This window comes from Dendrobates tinctorius, unplaced genomic scaffold, assembly GCF_039654945.1.
Source record: "Dendrobates tinctorius isolate UK_male_01 unplaced genomic scaffold, ASM3965494v1 ptg000074l, whole genome shotgun sequence".
In the NCBI taxonomy this organism is placed as follows: Eukaryota; Metazoa; Chordata; class Amphibia; order Anura; family Dendrobatidae; genus Dendrobates; species Dendrobates tinctorius.
In genome coordinates this window covers 6,326,751-6,343,216 of record NW_027361742.1, presented here as the reverse complement: position 1 = coordinate 6,343,216, position 16,466 = coordinate 6,326,751, and the positions used below count along the sequence as shown (strand labels likewise).

Below are 16,466 nucleotides of genomic sequence, written 5' to 3'. Positions count from 1 at the left end.
CTGTGTTCTTCCATTTCCTTACTATGTTCCTCACAGTGGAAACTGACAGGTTAAATCTCCGAGACAACTTTTTGTGTCCTTCCCCTGAAAAGCTATGTTGAATAATCTTTGTTTTCAGATCATTTGAGAGTTGTTTTGAGGAGCCCATGATGCCACTCTTCATAGGAGAATCAAATAGGAGAACTACTTGCAAGTGGCCACCTTAAATACCTTTTCTCATGATTTGATACACCTGGCTATGAAGTTCAAAGCTCAATGAGGTTACAAAACCAATTTGGTGCTTCAGGAAGTCAGTAAAAAGTAGTTAGGAGTGTTCAAATCAAGAAAATAATAAGGGTGCCCATACTTTTGCACCGGTCAAATTTTGTTTAAATGCAGATTGCACATTTTCTGTTAGTACAATAGTCCATCAGTTATTAGATATATGAAACTGAAATAGCTGTTGCAAAAACCAAAATTGTTATAAAGAAAAAAGGTTAACATTAACAGGGGTGCCCAAACTTTAACATATGACTGTATATATATACAGTATATATATATATATATATAGCTTTGTCGCCATAAAAGGAAGGGGGCCCAGACACATTTCTTGCACAGGGGACCCAAGCTGTCAGTGTCCACCCCTGCTCATCAGAAGACGACCGTATTGTGCATGTGACCTTTTCTTTTTTGTCTGTGTGACAGATGCATGCTGAATTTTCACCCTGTACATGATTGCAGTACATTTCTTTCTCCAGTAACTAAATATTTTACAGTTTTACTGAAAAGATTTCTGCAAGTTTAGAAAAAAAATGTATTTTTTTCTTTGCTTCTCCCCCTCCATGCTTACTGCAGTATGATAACGGTGCCATTTCACTGTCTGCATCAGGTATCCGAAACAGCTGCCGAACTTCCCGCACCATGTCACCACATTTCTCAAATGTAACACACATTTTTGATTCAAACAATACATATATAAAAAAAACCACCAGGGAGTAAAGACGAAACAAACTTACTTGAGAGGCCATTTCTCGAGACTGACATAGGGAAAGAGGGAAAACAGATATAGAGATCTATTTTAACATTAGGCAAGACAAGAACAAAGGATGCAATATCTTTTTATACAGATCACATACATTTAAGAAAAGACGGACAGTACGGAGAAACACGTGACAGGAGGAGAACAAAATTCAAAACTGAAAGGAACAAAAGCAGAAAATAGGGTTTACAGAGAAAAAGCACATTGGCAGATAATTTCACATTGATATAATACACATTTATCAGACACGTGGATGATTGCTAAAATGAATCATTTTGTGTTCCCAGAGGCATAATTTAGCAGGTTTAATGGTTCATTAACCCATCGGCACCACTATTTGACTTATAAATAGATGTGATCTACAGACTTCATACTTAGAGACTTCATATATACATGATATTATTTATTGTTCTTATTGCCGCACTGAAATCTCTGCTAGTTGTCATTTTAACAATCAACAAGCTAGTTGTCAGTTTTCAGATTGCTTTCATGCCTCCATATTGTTCTTCATTTTCTTGTGGATTTAGCTGTAAATTGTTCCTAAAAGAAAATCAGTTTTGCTGTATTATCTGAGAACAGCAATATGTAGGAGCAAATATGTGAAAGTTATCAGTCAGTAATCCCTATCATCCCCAAACTCTCCAAAGTCCCTATATCATTTATTTTTCCAGAGACTAAACAAATGATGGCCTCAACTTAGAAAAAACAAAACTAGACCAAACCAAGGTCAAAATACCTCTTTCCTTGTATATGGTAAACCTCTTTGCGACACCGGGCGTAATAGCATGCCGATGTCAGACTCCATCCCTTTGATGTGGGCTCTGGCGCTGAGACCACATCTTTCCTGGCACATGTCAGCTATTTTGAACAGCTGACATGTGCCTCTAACAGCCGCGGGTGGAATCTCGATCCAAACGCTGCTGTTAACCTGTTAAATGCCACTGTCAATCTTTGACAGGAGCATTTACCTCACGTTTCAGGCAAGCGCGCCGGAAATCTCTCCCATCGGTGACCCGTCACATGATCGTGGGCCACTGATGGGTTGGCATAACAACCAGAGGTCTCCAGAAGACCTCTATTGTTGTCATAGCCATATTGCTATGAGCACCGCCTGGTGGTCAGAGCTCATAGCAAGTGAGCATTTCTGCTACATACTACATACTGATCCTCGCCTGTATGTAGCAGAGCTGATCGGACAAGTGCAGCTTTTAGTCTCCCATGGAGACTATTGAAGCATGCCAAAAGTAAAAAAAAATGTTTTTAAAAATAAAAAAATATTAAAGTTCAAATCACCACCCTTTCAAACCATTCAAAATAAAACAATAAAAGAAAATTAAACATACACGTATTTGGTATCACCGAATTCAGAATTGTCCTATCTAGCTATATATAAAAAATTTTTTTACCTGATCGTTAAATGGCGTAATGAGAAAAAAAGTAAAAATGCCAGAATTACGATTTTTGCATTAAAATGTAATAATGGGTGATCAAAAGTTCATATCTGCACCAAAATGGTATCATTAAAAACATCAGCTCTTCATGCAAAAAATAAGCCCTCACCCAACCCGAGATTAAAAAAATGGAGACGCTACATGCATCAAAAAATGGCGCTTTTTTAACAAACCTTGGAATTTTTTTTCACCACTGAAATAAAAAAGAACCTAGACATGTTTGGTGTCTATAAACTCGTAATTACCTGGAGAATCATAATGGCAGGTCAGTTTTAGCATTTAGTGAAGATGGTAAAAAAAAGAAAAAAAAATGTGGGATTTTTGCAATTTTGCAATTTCACAGCACTTGGATTTTTTTCCCCATTTTCCAGTACATGAGATGTTAAAATCAATGGTGTTGTTCAAAAGTACAACTTATCCCACAAAAAATCAAGCCCTTGTGTGGCCATTTTGACCAAGAAAATAAAAAGTTATAGCTCTGTGAAGAAGGGGAGCAAAAAATGAAAATGCAAACTCAAAAATACCTCTGGTCATTAAGAGGTTAATGGAAAACTATCAGCCATACTTACAGATAAAGTCCACAGATTTGAGAAAGTTTGCTCCCCTGGGTGAAATGCATCAATCTTACCCCCTTCACAACTCCATCACTTCATCTAAACGCCTCTACTGCTTTTGACTCTCCTGATTCTCCATGAAGTACTATTAGCTAAGAGATTCAGTAATTTTCCTCCCTCGGGCCAGTTTCTCCATTCACCCATTTTCCCCCCTTTTCTCTTTTTGTTCACCACCCCTCTTGTTCCTTTAAGTACATGTTTGTGTTAATGATTTTTGTTATGCATTAAATCTGTGATGTATCGCTAAAAACTTGTTGCTAACTTTTTTTTTATCAGTCTGGAGAAGAATTTCTGAGACATTGGACATTGAGTAATGGAAATGACATCATGAAGTGGCTTCAATTTCGAACAACAGTTACATTACCTAGAACTGGACATCTCACAAAATTTGAAAGCTGCCACGAGGCCTACAGCAACATTAAAGGAGCTGCAGGATTTTCTGGCAACTACTGGATGTCTACTGCATGCGATAACAATCTGCTGCATTCTTCATATATCTGGCCTGTGGGGTAGGGAGACAAGACAGAAGACTTTTCTACCAAACGAGGCTATGTTTTTGCCAAAACCTACATTAATTCTGTGAAAAGCATGTAGGAAACTGTGTTGTGGTCATCAGCCATTCTGATAGACTCCTACCCAAAAAAACTGTATGATGTCATAAATTAGGTTATGCAGCAGGAGGTCGGCTGTCAATCAGAGCAGAAGAGAAGAAGTTACTCAGTCATCATGATGTCACCAGAAGCCGTAAAAATGCTGATAGGAGTGGTCCATAACTGACCGCTTTGAGCTGAAAGATGCCAGTGCTGGGTAGAACAGGCAAGTAGTGAGCAACTAACTGTCTTTAAGTTCTTAGCCCCATGTGAAAAAAGAAGAAAAGTACTGGTAATCCCCTTATCATGAGATTAAATGTGATTGGCTAATTCTGAGCAGATCCGCATCCCCAATTCTAAGAGAGTGTTACACTAATGAAGCCAGTTTCGTCATTTTAATATCCCTCAAAACAATTTCAGTTTGTTTCTCAATGGATTAGAATACATTTTGGGTGACATGCAAGATGGAAAATCTTCTAAAATGATTTTTCTTGGCATGACTTCTTTTATATTACATAAAATAAGCATTTTAACAGGACTATGTACACTTTCTATATCCACTGTAGTAATGACTACATAATTACAAAAACTGACAAAAACAATAAATTGGCAAAAAAAATTTTTTAAAGGGAATCTGTCAGCAGGTTTTTTGCTATATCTTCTGATAGCAGCATGATGTAGGCAAAGAACCTTCAAATCTAATGATGTCTCACATAGATTACAGGGTGCAGAGGTTCTGACTAGAGTTGAGCGACTTTTGGTTTTTTAGGGTCGCGTTTCGTTTCGTGAAACCCGACTTTTCCAAAAGTCGGGTCGAGCAAGATCGTCCGATTATAGGGAAAAGTCGGGGTCGTCCCGAAACACGAAACCCAATGTAAGTCAATGGGGAATAAAAGTCGGCAGTGAGAGGAGGACAGGAAACACACCTACAGTGCCCATTTGAATGCCAAAAGCATCAATTCTTCTTTCTTAAGCTTGTCAACCTTAATTAACTTCATATTACAAGTTACGCACTGAAAAATGGGGGTTATTTGGCTACAAACTGTGGGGGGGAGGGCTGGATCCAGGTTTTCATGTGCCCTGGGTGAAAGAGCGCCCCTTTAACACATACCACAACTCATCATGCTCCGATACGGCAGAGAAATAGCGGTATAGTACAATGAAAAATACCTCACTTTTTACATCTCATGACGAGGCCCATCTATTTCTCCATACAGAATCATTGGTCCCATATAATGTTTGAAACAGTATATGATGAGCTCCACATAATGCTACAGTATATGTTGGTCCCCATGGATGAAGCTCCACTGTCTTATGGGCCCAAATAATGCTCCAAACATAATGGGCCCCATTTCTAATGCTCTAGTGTATAATGGGCCCTGTAAATGCTGCTCCAGTGTCTGATGTCCACCTTTGGAATGTTCCAGTGTATGGTGGGCCCCATCTATCATTCTCCAGAGTATAGTGCTCCCCAAAAATTGCTGTCCCAACATTGAAAACAATCAAATAAGTCTCCTCGCTAGGGAATCCCTGTACTTGTCTGGACAGGTGCTGTAGCTTGCTCAACAGCTCGCCAGCCGTTCTCACGCCCAGTATGGATTGCACGTGATTGCACAAAGGTTAGAAAGGGTACTGTATCCCTGGATAACATGTATGGATAGCGTACACATTCAAAATATATGTCTATACAGCATGAGGCAGGCTCAGACGGTGTTAGGCCCAGTATGGATTGCACGTCATTGCACAAAGGTTAGAAAGGGTACCGTATCCCCGGATAACATGTATGGATAGCGTACACATTCAAAATATATGTCTATACAGCATGAGGCAGGCTCAGACGGTGTTAGGCCCAGTATGGATTGCACGTCATTGCACAAAGGTTAGAAAGGGTACAGTATCCCCGGATAACATGTATGGATAGCGTACACATTCAAAATATATGTCTATACAGCATGAGGCAGGCTCAGACGGTATTAGGCCCAGTATGGATTGCACGTCATTGCACAAAGGTTAGAAAGGGTACCGTATCCCCGGATAACATGTATGGATAGCGTACACATTCAAAATATATGTCTATACAGCATGAGGCAGGCTCAGACGGTGTTAGGCCCAGTATGGATTGCACGTCATTGCACAAAGGTTAGAAAGGGTACCGTAACCCCGGATAACATGTATGGATAGCGTACACATTCAAAATATATGTCTCAGGAGGCAGGATCAGACGGTGTCAGGCACAGTATGGATTTGACGGCCCAGATTACACAGAGGAGGAGCAGGGAGAGGTAAAGATTGCAAATGCTGGGGCCCTGCCCAAGCAAGGGGGGCCCACTCGTGGGCGTCGGTACTGGCACTGGGCCCCTCATAGTACAGCGGTGTGTCTGACGGCGGGTGTGCACCACCGCCGTCAGAGACACTTGATTGCACTATGAGGGACCCTGTGCCAGTGCCCGCGCCCAAGAGTCGGCCTACCCACCTGTCCAGGGCAACGGCACTCGCACGGTGTCGTGCGGTAGGTGGTGACCCCGGCCATGGGGGGGAGGCAGCACAGTTAGGGAGTTTTAGAAAGTGGCATATGTTGATGTTGGACATTCAGCTGATGCAAAAGGTGAAATAGGTGAAGTACCAGGAAGAGGTGGACCAAAGCAAGCCATTTTTCTGTCACCCTATGTGTCATCAGGGGAAGGTGGGACAAAATCCTTGGAAACCCATGCGTGGTTCATTTTAATGAAGGTTAGATCATCCACATTTTGGGTTGACAGACGGGTCCTTTTTTCTGTAAGGATTGATCCAGCTGCACTGAAGACTCTTTCCGATAGCACACTTGCAGCTGGGCAAGCGAGCTCCTGTAAGGCATATTGGGCCAATTCAGGCCAGGTGTCCAGTTTAGCGGCCCAATAGTCAAAGGGGAATGACCTGTGTGGGAGAACATCGATATGGGAGGAAAAGTAGTTTGTAACCATAGTTGACAACTGCTGTCTCCTGTCACTTTCCATCGATGCAGTATTACCAGTTGTGTGAGCGGTATTTGAAAAATCAGTCCACAACATTGTCATGAAACCCCTGTCTCCAACGCCACTTCTGCTGTGTGCACCACGAACACCTCTGCCAAGCTGCCCCCGGCCCGTACGGCTCGTGTGAGAACCATCACCGCTGCTGTGTGCTGGGAATGCCTCAAGCAACCGATTTACCAGAGTTGCTTGTTTATTAGCCAATATTAGGTCAAGGTTCTCCTGTGGCATGATGTTTTGTAATTTGCCTTTATAGCGTGGATCCAGGATGCTGGCCAACCAGTAGTCGTCATCGTTCATCATTTTGGCAATGCGGGGGTCCCTTTTTAGGATCCGCAAGGCATAATCTGACATGTGGGCCAATGTTCCCGGTGTCAATGATGCACTGCGAGTGCTGGGTGGAGGAGCACTTTCTGGCAAATCCACATCCCTCCAGTCACGCACAAACCCTGTACCAGACCTTGCCACGCCAACATTTTCACTTGCCCCACGAGATGCATCCTCCTCCCCTAAGTAATCATCCCCATCCTCCTCCTCCTCCTCCTCTTCTTCCTCCACTTCGTCCAGGAGAGGTCCCTGAGCAGACAATGGCTGAATGTCATCAAGGATACCCTCCTCCTCTTCCTCCTCATCAACATTGGCTGCAGACGCCTGCTCCTTAAGGTGCGTCAAAGTTTGCATGAGCAGACGCATAAGTGGGATGCTCATGCTTAGGATGGCGTCGTCTGCGCTTACCAGCCGTGTACATTCCTCAAAACACTGAAGGACTTTACAAAGGTCTTTCAGCTTCGACCACTGCACGCCTGTCAACTCCATGTCTGCTCTCAAAGTGCCTGGCCGTGTATCCTCCCAAAAATGCATTATGGCCTGCCTCTGCTCGCACAGCCGCTCCACCATGTGCAGGGTGGAGTTCCACCTTGTTGCAATGTCGATAATGAGGCGGTGGTTGGGAAGGTGGAGCAATCGCTGCAGCTTCTGCATACGAACGGCGTGTACAGGCGACCGGCGGATGTGCGCGCACAGTCTTCGCACCTTCTGGAGCAGGGCTGTTAACTCCGGATAATTTTTGAGGAAGCACTGCACCACCAGGTTCAATGTGTGAGCCAAGCAAGGTATGTGGCTGAGTTTTGAAAGGGCTATGGCTGCCACAAAATTACGGCCGTTATCACTAACTACCTTGCCTGCCTCAAGATGTACACTGCCCAGCCATGACTCAGTTTGTCGCTTCAAGTACTCGGCCAGCACCTCGGCGGTGTGTCTGTCGCCCAAACACATCATCTGCAACACAGCCTGCTGACGCTTTCCACTAGCTGCTCGATAGGGGGACACATCGTGTGCAACAGTGGCAGCTGCAGATGGAGTGCTCGTACGACTGCGCTCTGTGGACGAGCTTTCGCTTCTGGAGGAGGAGGAGGAGGAGGAGGAGGGTCGAATGCCTACAGCCAACTGTTTCCTATACCGTGGGCTAGGCAGCACTGTCCCACCACCGCTGTCCCCTGTGGACCCTGCATCCACCACATTAACCCAGTGCGCAGTGATGGACACGTAACGGCCCTGGCCATGCCGACTGGACCATGCATCAGTTGTGAGGTGCACCTTTCCGCTCACTGACTGCTTGAGTGCATGGACAATGCGGTCTTTCACATGATGGTGGAGGGCTGGGATGGCTTTGCGAGAGAAGAAGTGGCGACTGGGTAGGTCATAGCGTGGTACTGCATAGGCCATGAGTTCGCGGAAAGCTGTGCTTTCCACCAACCGAAAGGGCATCATCTCAAACGAGATTAGTTTGGCAATGTGGGCGTTCAAACCCAGTGTACGCGGATGAGAGACTGAGTACTTTCTTGACCTACTCATAGTGTCTGGGAGGGTGAGCTGGACTTGAGAGCTGCATATGGTGGAAGTAGCGGTGGACAGGGCGGACTGAGAGAGGGTTGATGATGGTGATGGAGTTGGTGTTCTTTCTGATGGCCTAGAATCAGTCTTTCGTTGATATAACAGTGGGATTCCCTGACTGCTGTGGCCTTGCAACGACACCTCAACATTTGCTGCTGTGCTAACCGGTGGGCTTACAGTGGGGGAAACAATGTAGCGTTGCTGACTACCTTCGTTGTGATCAGTTGCACATGTGGCACTTGAGGTTTGGTGTTGTGTCCACGCTTGCAAGTGCATGCTGGTTAAATGTCTAAGCATGCAACTGGTATTCAAATTTTTCAGATTTTTCCCTCGACTAAAGGTCTTTGCGCACTTCTTACAGATAACCTTGGCCTGATCATGAGGATTTTGTTCAAAAAAGTGCCACACTGCACTCTTCCTACTTTGGCAGACATTTTGCGGCCTAGCACGCTGTGATCTTTTGACCCTCTGGACAAGCTGTCCAGCAACTCTTTTGATGTTTGGAACCTGTCTTTGGAGTGCTCCGGGCCTGCCAGATAACAGCTGTCGTGATGTCGATGTCTGCTGTGGATGCTCCTCATCTGAGCTATTGGAAGCAGCACCCTCTTCCCCCAATGGATGCCAATCTGGGTCAACAACTGGGTCATCCATCACCTCCTCTTCTATGTCATGTGCACCTTTCTCTGTGTCACCGTGTATGGTGGTATAGTGTGCGGGAAGGGGCACCTGAGTCTCATCAGGGTCAAAATCTGGCTCTGTACACTGCGAGGACAATGTAGTGCTCTGAGTGAATGTACCAGCAGAATCATCCATCAGCGGCTGTGCATCAGTGCACTCCATGTCAGATTCATCTTGGCCTGGGTAATTCACCATTTGACTTGATAATCCAGGCATGGTATGTGAAAACAGATCCATGGAGTAATCAGTAGTATGGCCTGCGTCATCCTTCAATCTTGGTTGGGGTGAAGGACACAAGGAAAGGTGTGGTTCATGAACATGAGCCTCCAATGACGACTCAGTGCTTTTACTTTTTACAACTGAAGAAGAGGAGGCGATAGAGCTGGAGGCTGAGTCAGCAATGTAAGACAAAACTTTTTCCTGATGCTCTGCCTTTAAAAGCGGTTTGCCAACTCCCAGAAAACTAAGCGTTCGAGGCCTTATGTAGCCAGACGATGACGCAGGGTCAGCACCTCCTGCATTCGGTCCTATTTTGCTCTTGCCACTACCATCAGATCCACCACCAACACCATCATTACCAGCTGCCAACCCCCACCCAATTCCACGGCCTCTTCCACCAGCCTTCCTCATTTTTGGTAGAAATGTAGACAAAATCCAACAAACTATATAGTAATGTAAAACAAGGTAAAAGGTGTCTATAGGACAGGGGAGATTTAGAATTTCTGCACACACTTGTGGACAGTGGACACTTTTGGATTGTGTGAGGCCCACTGATATCTGAGCACTATAGGACACGCTCGATGGCACAGCTGCCTGTGACCAAAGTGACGAGAGGATAATGGAGATTTTGAATCTCTGCGTACACTTTTGGACACTGGACACTTGTGGATTGTGTGAGGCCCACTGATATCTGAGCGCTATGTGACACGCTCGATGGCACAGCTGCCTGTGACCAAAGTGACGAGAGGATAATGGAGATTTTGAATCTCTGCGTACACTTTTGGACACTGGACACTTGTGGATTGTGTTAGGCCCACTGATATCTGAGCGCTATGTGACACGCTCGATGGCACAGCTGCCTGTGACCAAAGTGACGAGAGGATAATGGAGATTTTGAATCTCTGCGTACACTTTTGGACACTGGACACTTGTAGATTGTGTGAGGTCCACTGATATCTGAACGCTATGTGACACGCTCGATGGCACAGCTGCCTGTGACCAAAGTGACGAGAGGATAATGGAGATTTTGAATCTCTGCGTACACTTTTGGACACTGGACACTTGTAGATTGTGTGAGGCCCACTGATATCTGAGCGCTATGTGACACGCTCGATGGCACAGCTGCCTGTGACCAAAGTGACGAGAGGATAATGGAGATTTTGAATCTCTGCGTACACTTTTGGACACTGGACACTTGTAGATTGTGTGAGGCCCACTGATATCTGAGCGCTATGTGACACGCTCGATGGCACAGCTGCCTGTGACCAAAGTGACGAGAGGATAATGGAGATTTTGAATCTCTGTGTACACTTTTGGACACTGGACACTTGTAGATTGTGTGAGGCCCACTGATATCTGAGCGCTATGTGACACGCTCGATGGCACAGCTGCCTGTGACCAAAGTGACGAGAGGATAATGGAGATTTTGAATCTCTGCGTACACTTTTGGACACTGGACACTTGTAGATTGTGTGAGGCCCACTGATATCTGAGCGCTATGTGACACGCTCGATGGCACAGCTGCCTGTGACCAAAGTGACGAGAGGATAATGGAGATTTTGAATCTCTGCGTACACTTTTGGACACTGGACACTTGTGGATTGTGTGAGGCCCACTGATATCTGAGCGCTATGTGACACGCTCGATGGCACAGCTGCCTGTGACCAAAGTGACGAGAGGATAATGGAGATTTTGAATCTCTGCGTACACTTTTGGACACTGGACACTTGTAGATTGTGTGAGGCCCACTGATATCTGAGCGCTATGTGACACGCTCGATGGCACAGCTGCCTGTGACCAAAGTGACGAGAGGATAATGGAGATTTGAATCTCTGCGTACACTTTTGGACACTGGACACTTGTGGATTGTGTGAGGCCCACTGATATCTGAGCGCTATGTGACACGCTCGATGGCACAGCTGCCTGTGACCAAAGTGACGAGAGGATAATGGAGATTTTGAATCTCTGCGTACACTTTTGGACACTGGACACTTGTGGATTGTGTGAGGCCCACTGATATCTGAGCGCTATGTGACACGCTCGATGGCACAGCTGCCTGTCACCAAAGTGACGAGAGGATAATGGAGATTTTGAATCTCTGCGTATACTTTTGGACACTGGACACTTGTGGATTGTGTGAGGCCCACTGATATCTGAGCGCTATGTGACACGCTCGATGGCACAGCTGCCTGTGACCAAAGTGACGAGAGGATAATGGAGATTTTGAATCTCTGCGTACACTTTTGGACACTGGACACTTGTGGATTGTGTGAGGCCCACTGATATCTGAGCGCTATGTGACACGCTCGATGGCACAGCTGCCTGTGACCAAAGTGACGAGAGGATAATGGAGATTTTGAATCTCTGCGTACACTTTTGGACACTGGACACTTGTAGATTGTGTGAGGCCCACTGATATCTGAGCGCTATGTGACACGCTCGATGGCACAGCTGCCTGTGACCAAAGTGACGAGAGGATAATGGAGATTTTGAATCTCTGCGTACACTTTTGGACACTGGACACTTGTAGATTTTGTGAGGCCCACTGATATCTGAGCGCTATGTGACACGCTCGATGGCACAGCTGCCTGTGACCAAAGTGACGAGAGGATAATGGAGATTTTGAATCTCTGTGTACACTTTTGGACACTGGACACTTGTAGATTGTGTGAGGCCCACTGATATCTGAGCGCTATGTGACACGCTCGATGGCACAGCTGCCTGTGACCAAAGTGACGAGAGGATAATGGAGATTTTGAATCTCTGCGTACACTTTTGGACACTGGACACTTTGTAGATTGTGTGAGGCCCACTGATATCTGAGCGCTATGTGACACGCTCGATGGCACAGCTGCCTGTGACCAATGTGACGAGAGGATAATGGAGATTTTGAATCTCTGCGTACACTTTTGGACACTGGACACTTGTGGATTGTGTGAGGCCCACTGATATCTGAGCGCTATGTGACACGCTCGATGGCACAGCTGTGACCAAAGTGACTAGAGGATAAGGGAGATTGGATTGCTTTTAAAAAAGCAGTTTGCGGAGCAGTGGGTAAACAGCAATGCCAGCGTGTCAGGAAGCCTTAGAAGGCAGCCCAACAACCAACACCACTGATACACCACAATATAGCCTCCCCTTGCACTGCACACACAGTGACTTGTGTGTTGTGCAGGCCAAATCGCTAGCAGCAGAAGCAGTTCTTTTGTCTTCTTCCCTGCCTAACGCTCTCCCTACAGAATCAGCAGCAACCTCTCCCTATACTAAGATCGGCAGAAGTAAGATGGCGGTCGGCGTGCACGCCCTTTTATACCCCCTGTGACGCCCACCAAAGCAAGCCAATCACTTGCATGCCCTTCTGAAAGATGGTGGTGACCTGTGCCTAGGTCATCACGTTGCCCACAGTGTCCGTGGATCCTGATTGGCTGAAAAAGAGCGCAAAACAAACTTTTGAAACGCGACTTTGGCGTGTAAGTCGCCGACCTCGTGGCCGACCTCATCCTAGGGTCGGGTTTCGTTTCATGAAACCCGACTTTGCCAAAAGTCGGCGACTTTTGAATTTTTTCGACCCGTTTCGCTCAACTCCAGTTCTGACACAATAAGCGTTTTAAGATTTAGCATGAAGCAGAGCTGAGAAAGCTAACCCCCACCCACACCAGGCTCTGTATGTGCATAGTCTATAGACAGTGAGCTGCTTATCAGCGGAAGGGGCGACGTCGGACTAGCATGCACGTGCTGCAGTCAGGACAATGATAATCACAAGGTGATAAAACCTTTAAGATAAGTAAAAGCAGCACTCAGTCTGACATGTGACACACTTTTGAAGTCTGTGTTTTAACCTCTACCTCATGCGGTTCTCAAACTTCACAGCAAAAACCAGCAGATAGATTTCCTTTAATGAGACACAGATGAAATTCATAATATTATATATATAACATAGGGTGGCAACCTCCAGAAGTTGGTTGCTCCCATCAGTTTTCTTTCTCTTGGAAGACAGTAATTTTCATACAATCTTTGTAAAAAAGTATATTTGAGGGAGTTTTGAAAATGATATCTTAGTAGCTATAGTCATTCCCTTAACACAAATCCACACCTGAGCCTGGGTCCGGAACCATCAGTGGTGGTCTATTAACACAGGAAAACCTGTCACGCCGTTCTGTCTGTATCTGCTTGTCGGCGTGACAATGCATGTGTTTACAATAGTAAAAATGAGGAGGGCACCACCCCAATGTATAAGGGGATCCACCAGTTGTCAGTATAAGTAAACAATGCAGTAAGAAAGAGGAAAGCTACTGACCAAAAAACTGGGTTTACCACCGGTAGCGACACGCGTCGGGCATCATGGGTATCTCCACAGGCTCCCCCTATTCCTTGGTACTGTATTAGAGTGGTGCACTCAGCGCTTATGTTTTGCGCTATTCTGGATGACGGTATTGAGTCTAAACCAGTCTGTATAGGGTCCAGAGGTACTTTCTCTGGGCCCCCTCTTCTTATTGCTTCTGTATTATGTTACCTTTCTGATAATCATGGGAAGTGGTTAATATGTGTATTTAGCAGGTATATATCTGTATTGTATTCCTTGATACCGAGTTATTTTGCCTCACAATTTTCCTGTAATTATCTGGCTGTATGTTTCTGTATTTAACCAATGTGATAGGGGAGTCTTAGAGGGCTATATTATTAACCCCATGTGTGTATTTGTCATGGAGTGACTTTTAATGTTTTTAAATGGTTTTTCTGGTCTGTTTGAAATTTAATAAAATAAAATTTGTATTATTTATGTGGTGATCCCAGTTTTTTGGTCAGTCACAATGAGTGTGTTTGCTTTAACCCCTTACTCCTTTCCTCCTAATTGAGCTGGGACACTGCTGGCTGTTACCTGTATGGAGCCTGTTCAGTTCCCTGCTCTGCTGCATAGCTGCACATATGGTGTTAGGTTTTTGCTCTGCTACTTGACCATTCGCATGTGCTGTCCCTGGTTGCCGCTGTGGAAGCTGTCCGCAGGTTGTGAGGTCATTTGCAGCTGGTGCATGACTTTCCACGTGTGTCTAGGCTTGCAGACAATGCCAGGTGCTCTAAGCTGCAGTTCCTGCACTGATTGTGCTGCAATGGTTTCTGTGTGTGCTTAGGGTGTGCCAGCCACACCTCCCCTGCTTTTGTCAGTGTTAGTGTGTGTACTTGAAATGCTGTCCCCAGCCAATTGCTGAGGGGCAGCTCCTTTATAAACTTACCCTGCCCTATGGGTGGGACCAGAGCAACTCACAACTCACAAAGCTCCTGAACTTCGTCATGTGTGACCTCGTGTGTCCTGATGTCCTGATGACCTCGTGAGTCCTGATGACTTTGTGTGTCCTGATGTCCTGATGACCTCGTGTGTCCTGATGTCCTGATGACCTCGTGTATCCTGATGTCCTGATGACCTCGTGTACCCTGATGTCCTGATGACCTCGTGTGTCCTGATGTCCTGCCTGTGTCCCGATGTCCCGCTTATGAGTGCTTTTGTGATCCGATGGTGACTTGGGGTCCACAGGGTGGTACCCTTCTGGGAGGTGTGGAATCGGGAGCCTGGTTTAGCCCTGTTTTGTCTATGTACTGTGACTTTACTTTAAGTAAACTTTACTTTATTTATACCTGAAGTTGTGCGGTGTTATCTAGTACTACGTGTCTTCTTTGTCCACATGCTCAGCTGCCACGGAATCCCGGTCGCTGCCCTTCTCTAGTTCTGGTAGGCCCGGGTCCCCCTATGTGGCATAGATGCTCCATATTGCAACCCTGGGGGATGCCCGCCCCTCACCATCGGCATGGAGGTGCCTGCTGGGCTGCGTCTGCGGCTGCAGTCATGACAAAACCAAAGCGTAATCCAATTTCATAAAATGCTATGGCACCTAGCAAATGTTCATAAAAGTTCCTTTTTTCATTTACAGCAAGTACATGCAAGTATGGTATCACAAAGTAGCTTATGGACATTTTGTGTGTTAGAATGATTTCTCCAAGCCTTGAGAAAGTGCATTCACAAGCATAATGGCTTTAGCTCGCTTTGGGATACTATACTTCCATGTACCTGCAATCTATGAATAAAAGAAACTGAATAGACATTTTATGAGAGCCATGTATTATATTCTCTGAAATTGGATTAAAAATTATACTTACAACAGCTTATTATGTCTTGCTAAGCAGCCTCACTGCAATCCGATCATCTTCTTCTGTCTGGTGCAGTCTCTTCAATGACTTTGGCACCTGGAATCTTTGGCACCTGGCCATGACATTGTGTGAGTCTCAGATGTGGTGCCCCTGAGGGTCCAGTCGCCACAGAGGTACTGCACCTCATCCAGAGGTGTGGTATCCCACCCTCAGGTAAGGTGGGAGCACCACCCAGGACTCCTAGCACTTGCTCCCAACACACACCAGGCTGGCCAGGAAAGGGTGTTGGGGAGTCAGTGGGGAAAGGTAGAGAAGGGGCAAAGCTTAGTGAGTGGTGTGAGAAGGGACATCCAATCAGTAACAGTAAGGTGACAGTTGGTGGGAAGAGTTAGTGTGAGGTAAAAAAGATTGTTCTGGAAAGATCCAGTCAGTTGGTGATGGGACAGTGGAGGAGTTAGTCAGACGCGGGGAGAGAGAAGGAGTGAGGGCTGATAGAGTTTGAGAGAGAGGAGAGCTGAAGGAAGCTTCCTGAAGGACAGACAGGGTCCTTGGGGCATGGGTAGTGCAGAGGCCACCCGTGGGGCCCGTATCCAGAAGAGGAAGGACCAGGTCACAGTGGGGGAGCTGGCCCCTAAGTCTAGTGGAGAAGAATCAGGCTCAGCTAGCAAGTCGGAGGCTGAGATTACTGTAAGTACCTCAGCTGCAACCGCATTCATTCCTTGAAAAGGTGGCTATAGAGGATCTCAGGGGCTGACCCACATCGCCCGCCGAGATCCATGGCTGCTGGCTTGGGGACACTGTTTGCAAAGGTGCAGGGTAAAAGAGATACAGATTAGTGCAGTGAGACGGCCAGA

The 16,466-nt window shown here is 45.8% G+C and overlaps 1 protein-coding gene across 2 annotated transcripts in view; it reads right to left on the bottom strand.

Annotated features, from left to right (window-relative positions):
- The window catches only part of KCNT2 (potassium sodium-activated channel subfamily T member 2), a 1,782,840-nt gene that overhangs the window by 167,583 nt on the left and 1,598,791 nt on the right, over window positions 1-16,466 (bottom strand). The window contains exon 26 of one of the 2 annotated variants that reach the window (XM_073582885.1): window positions 996-1,016. The exons of the other annotated variant lie outside the window; for it this stretch is intronic. Coding sequence (XP_073438986.1) covers window positions 996-1,016 — 21 coding nt within the window. The remainder of the gene's footprint in view (window positions 1-995; window positions 1,017-16,466) is intronic. 2 annotated transcript variants of the gene reach the window in all.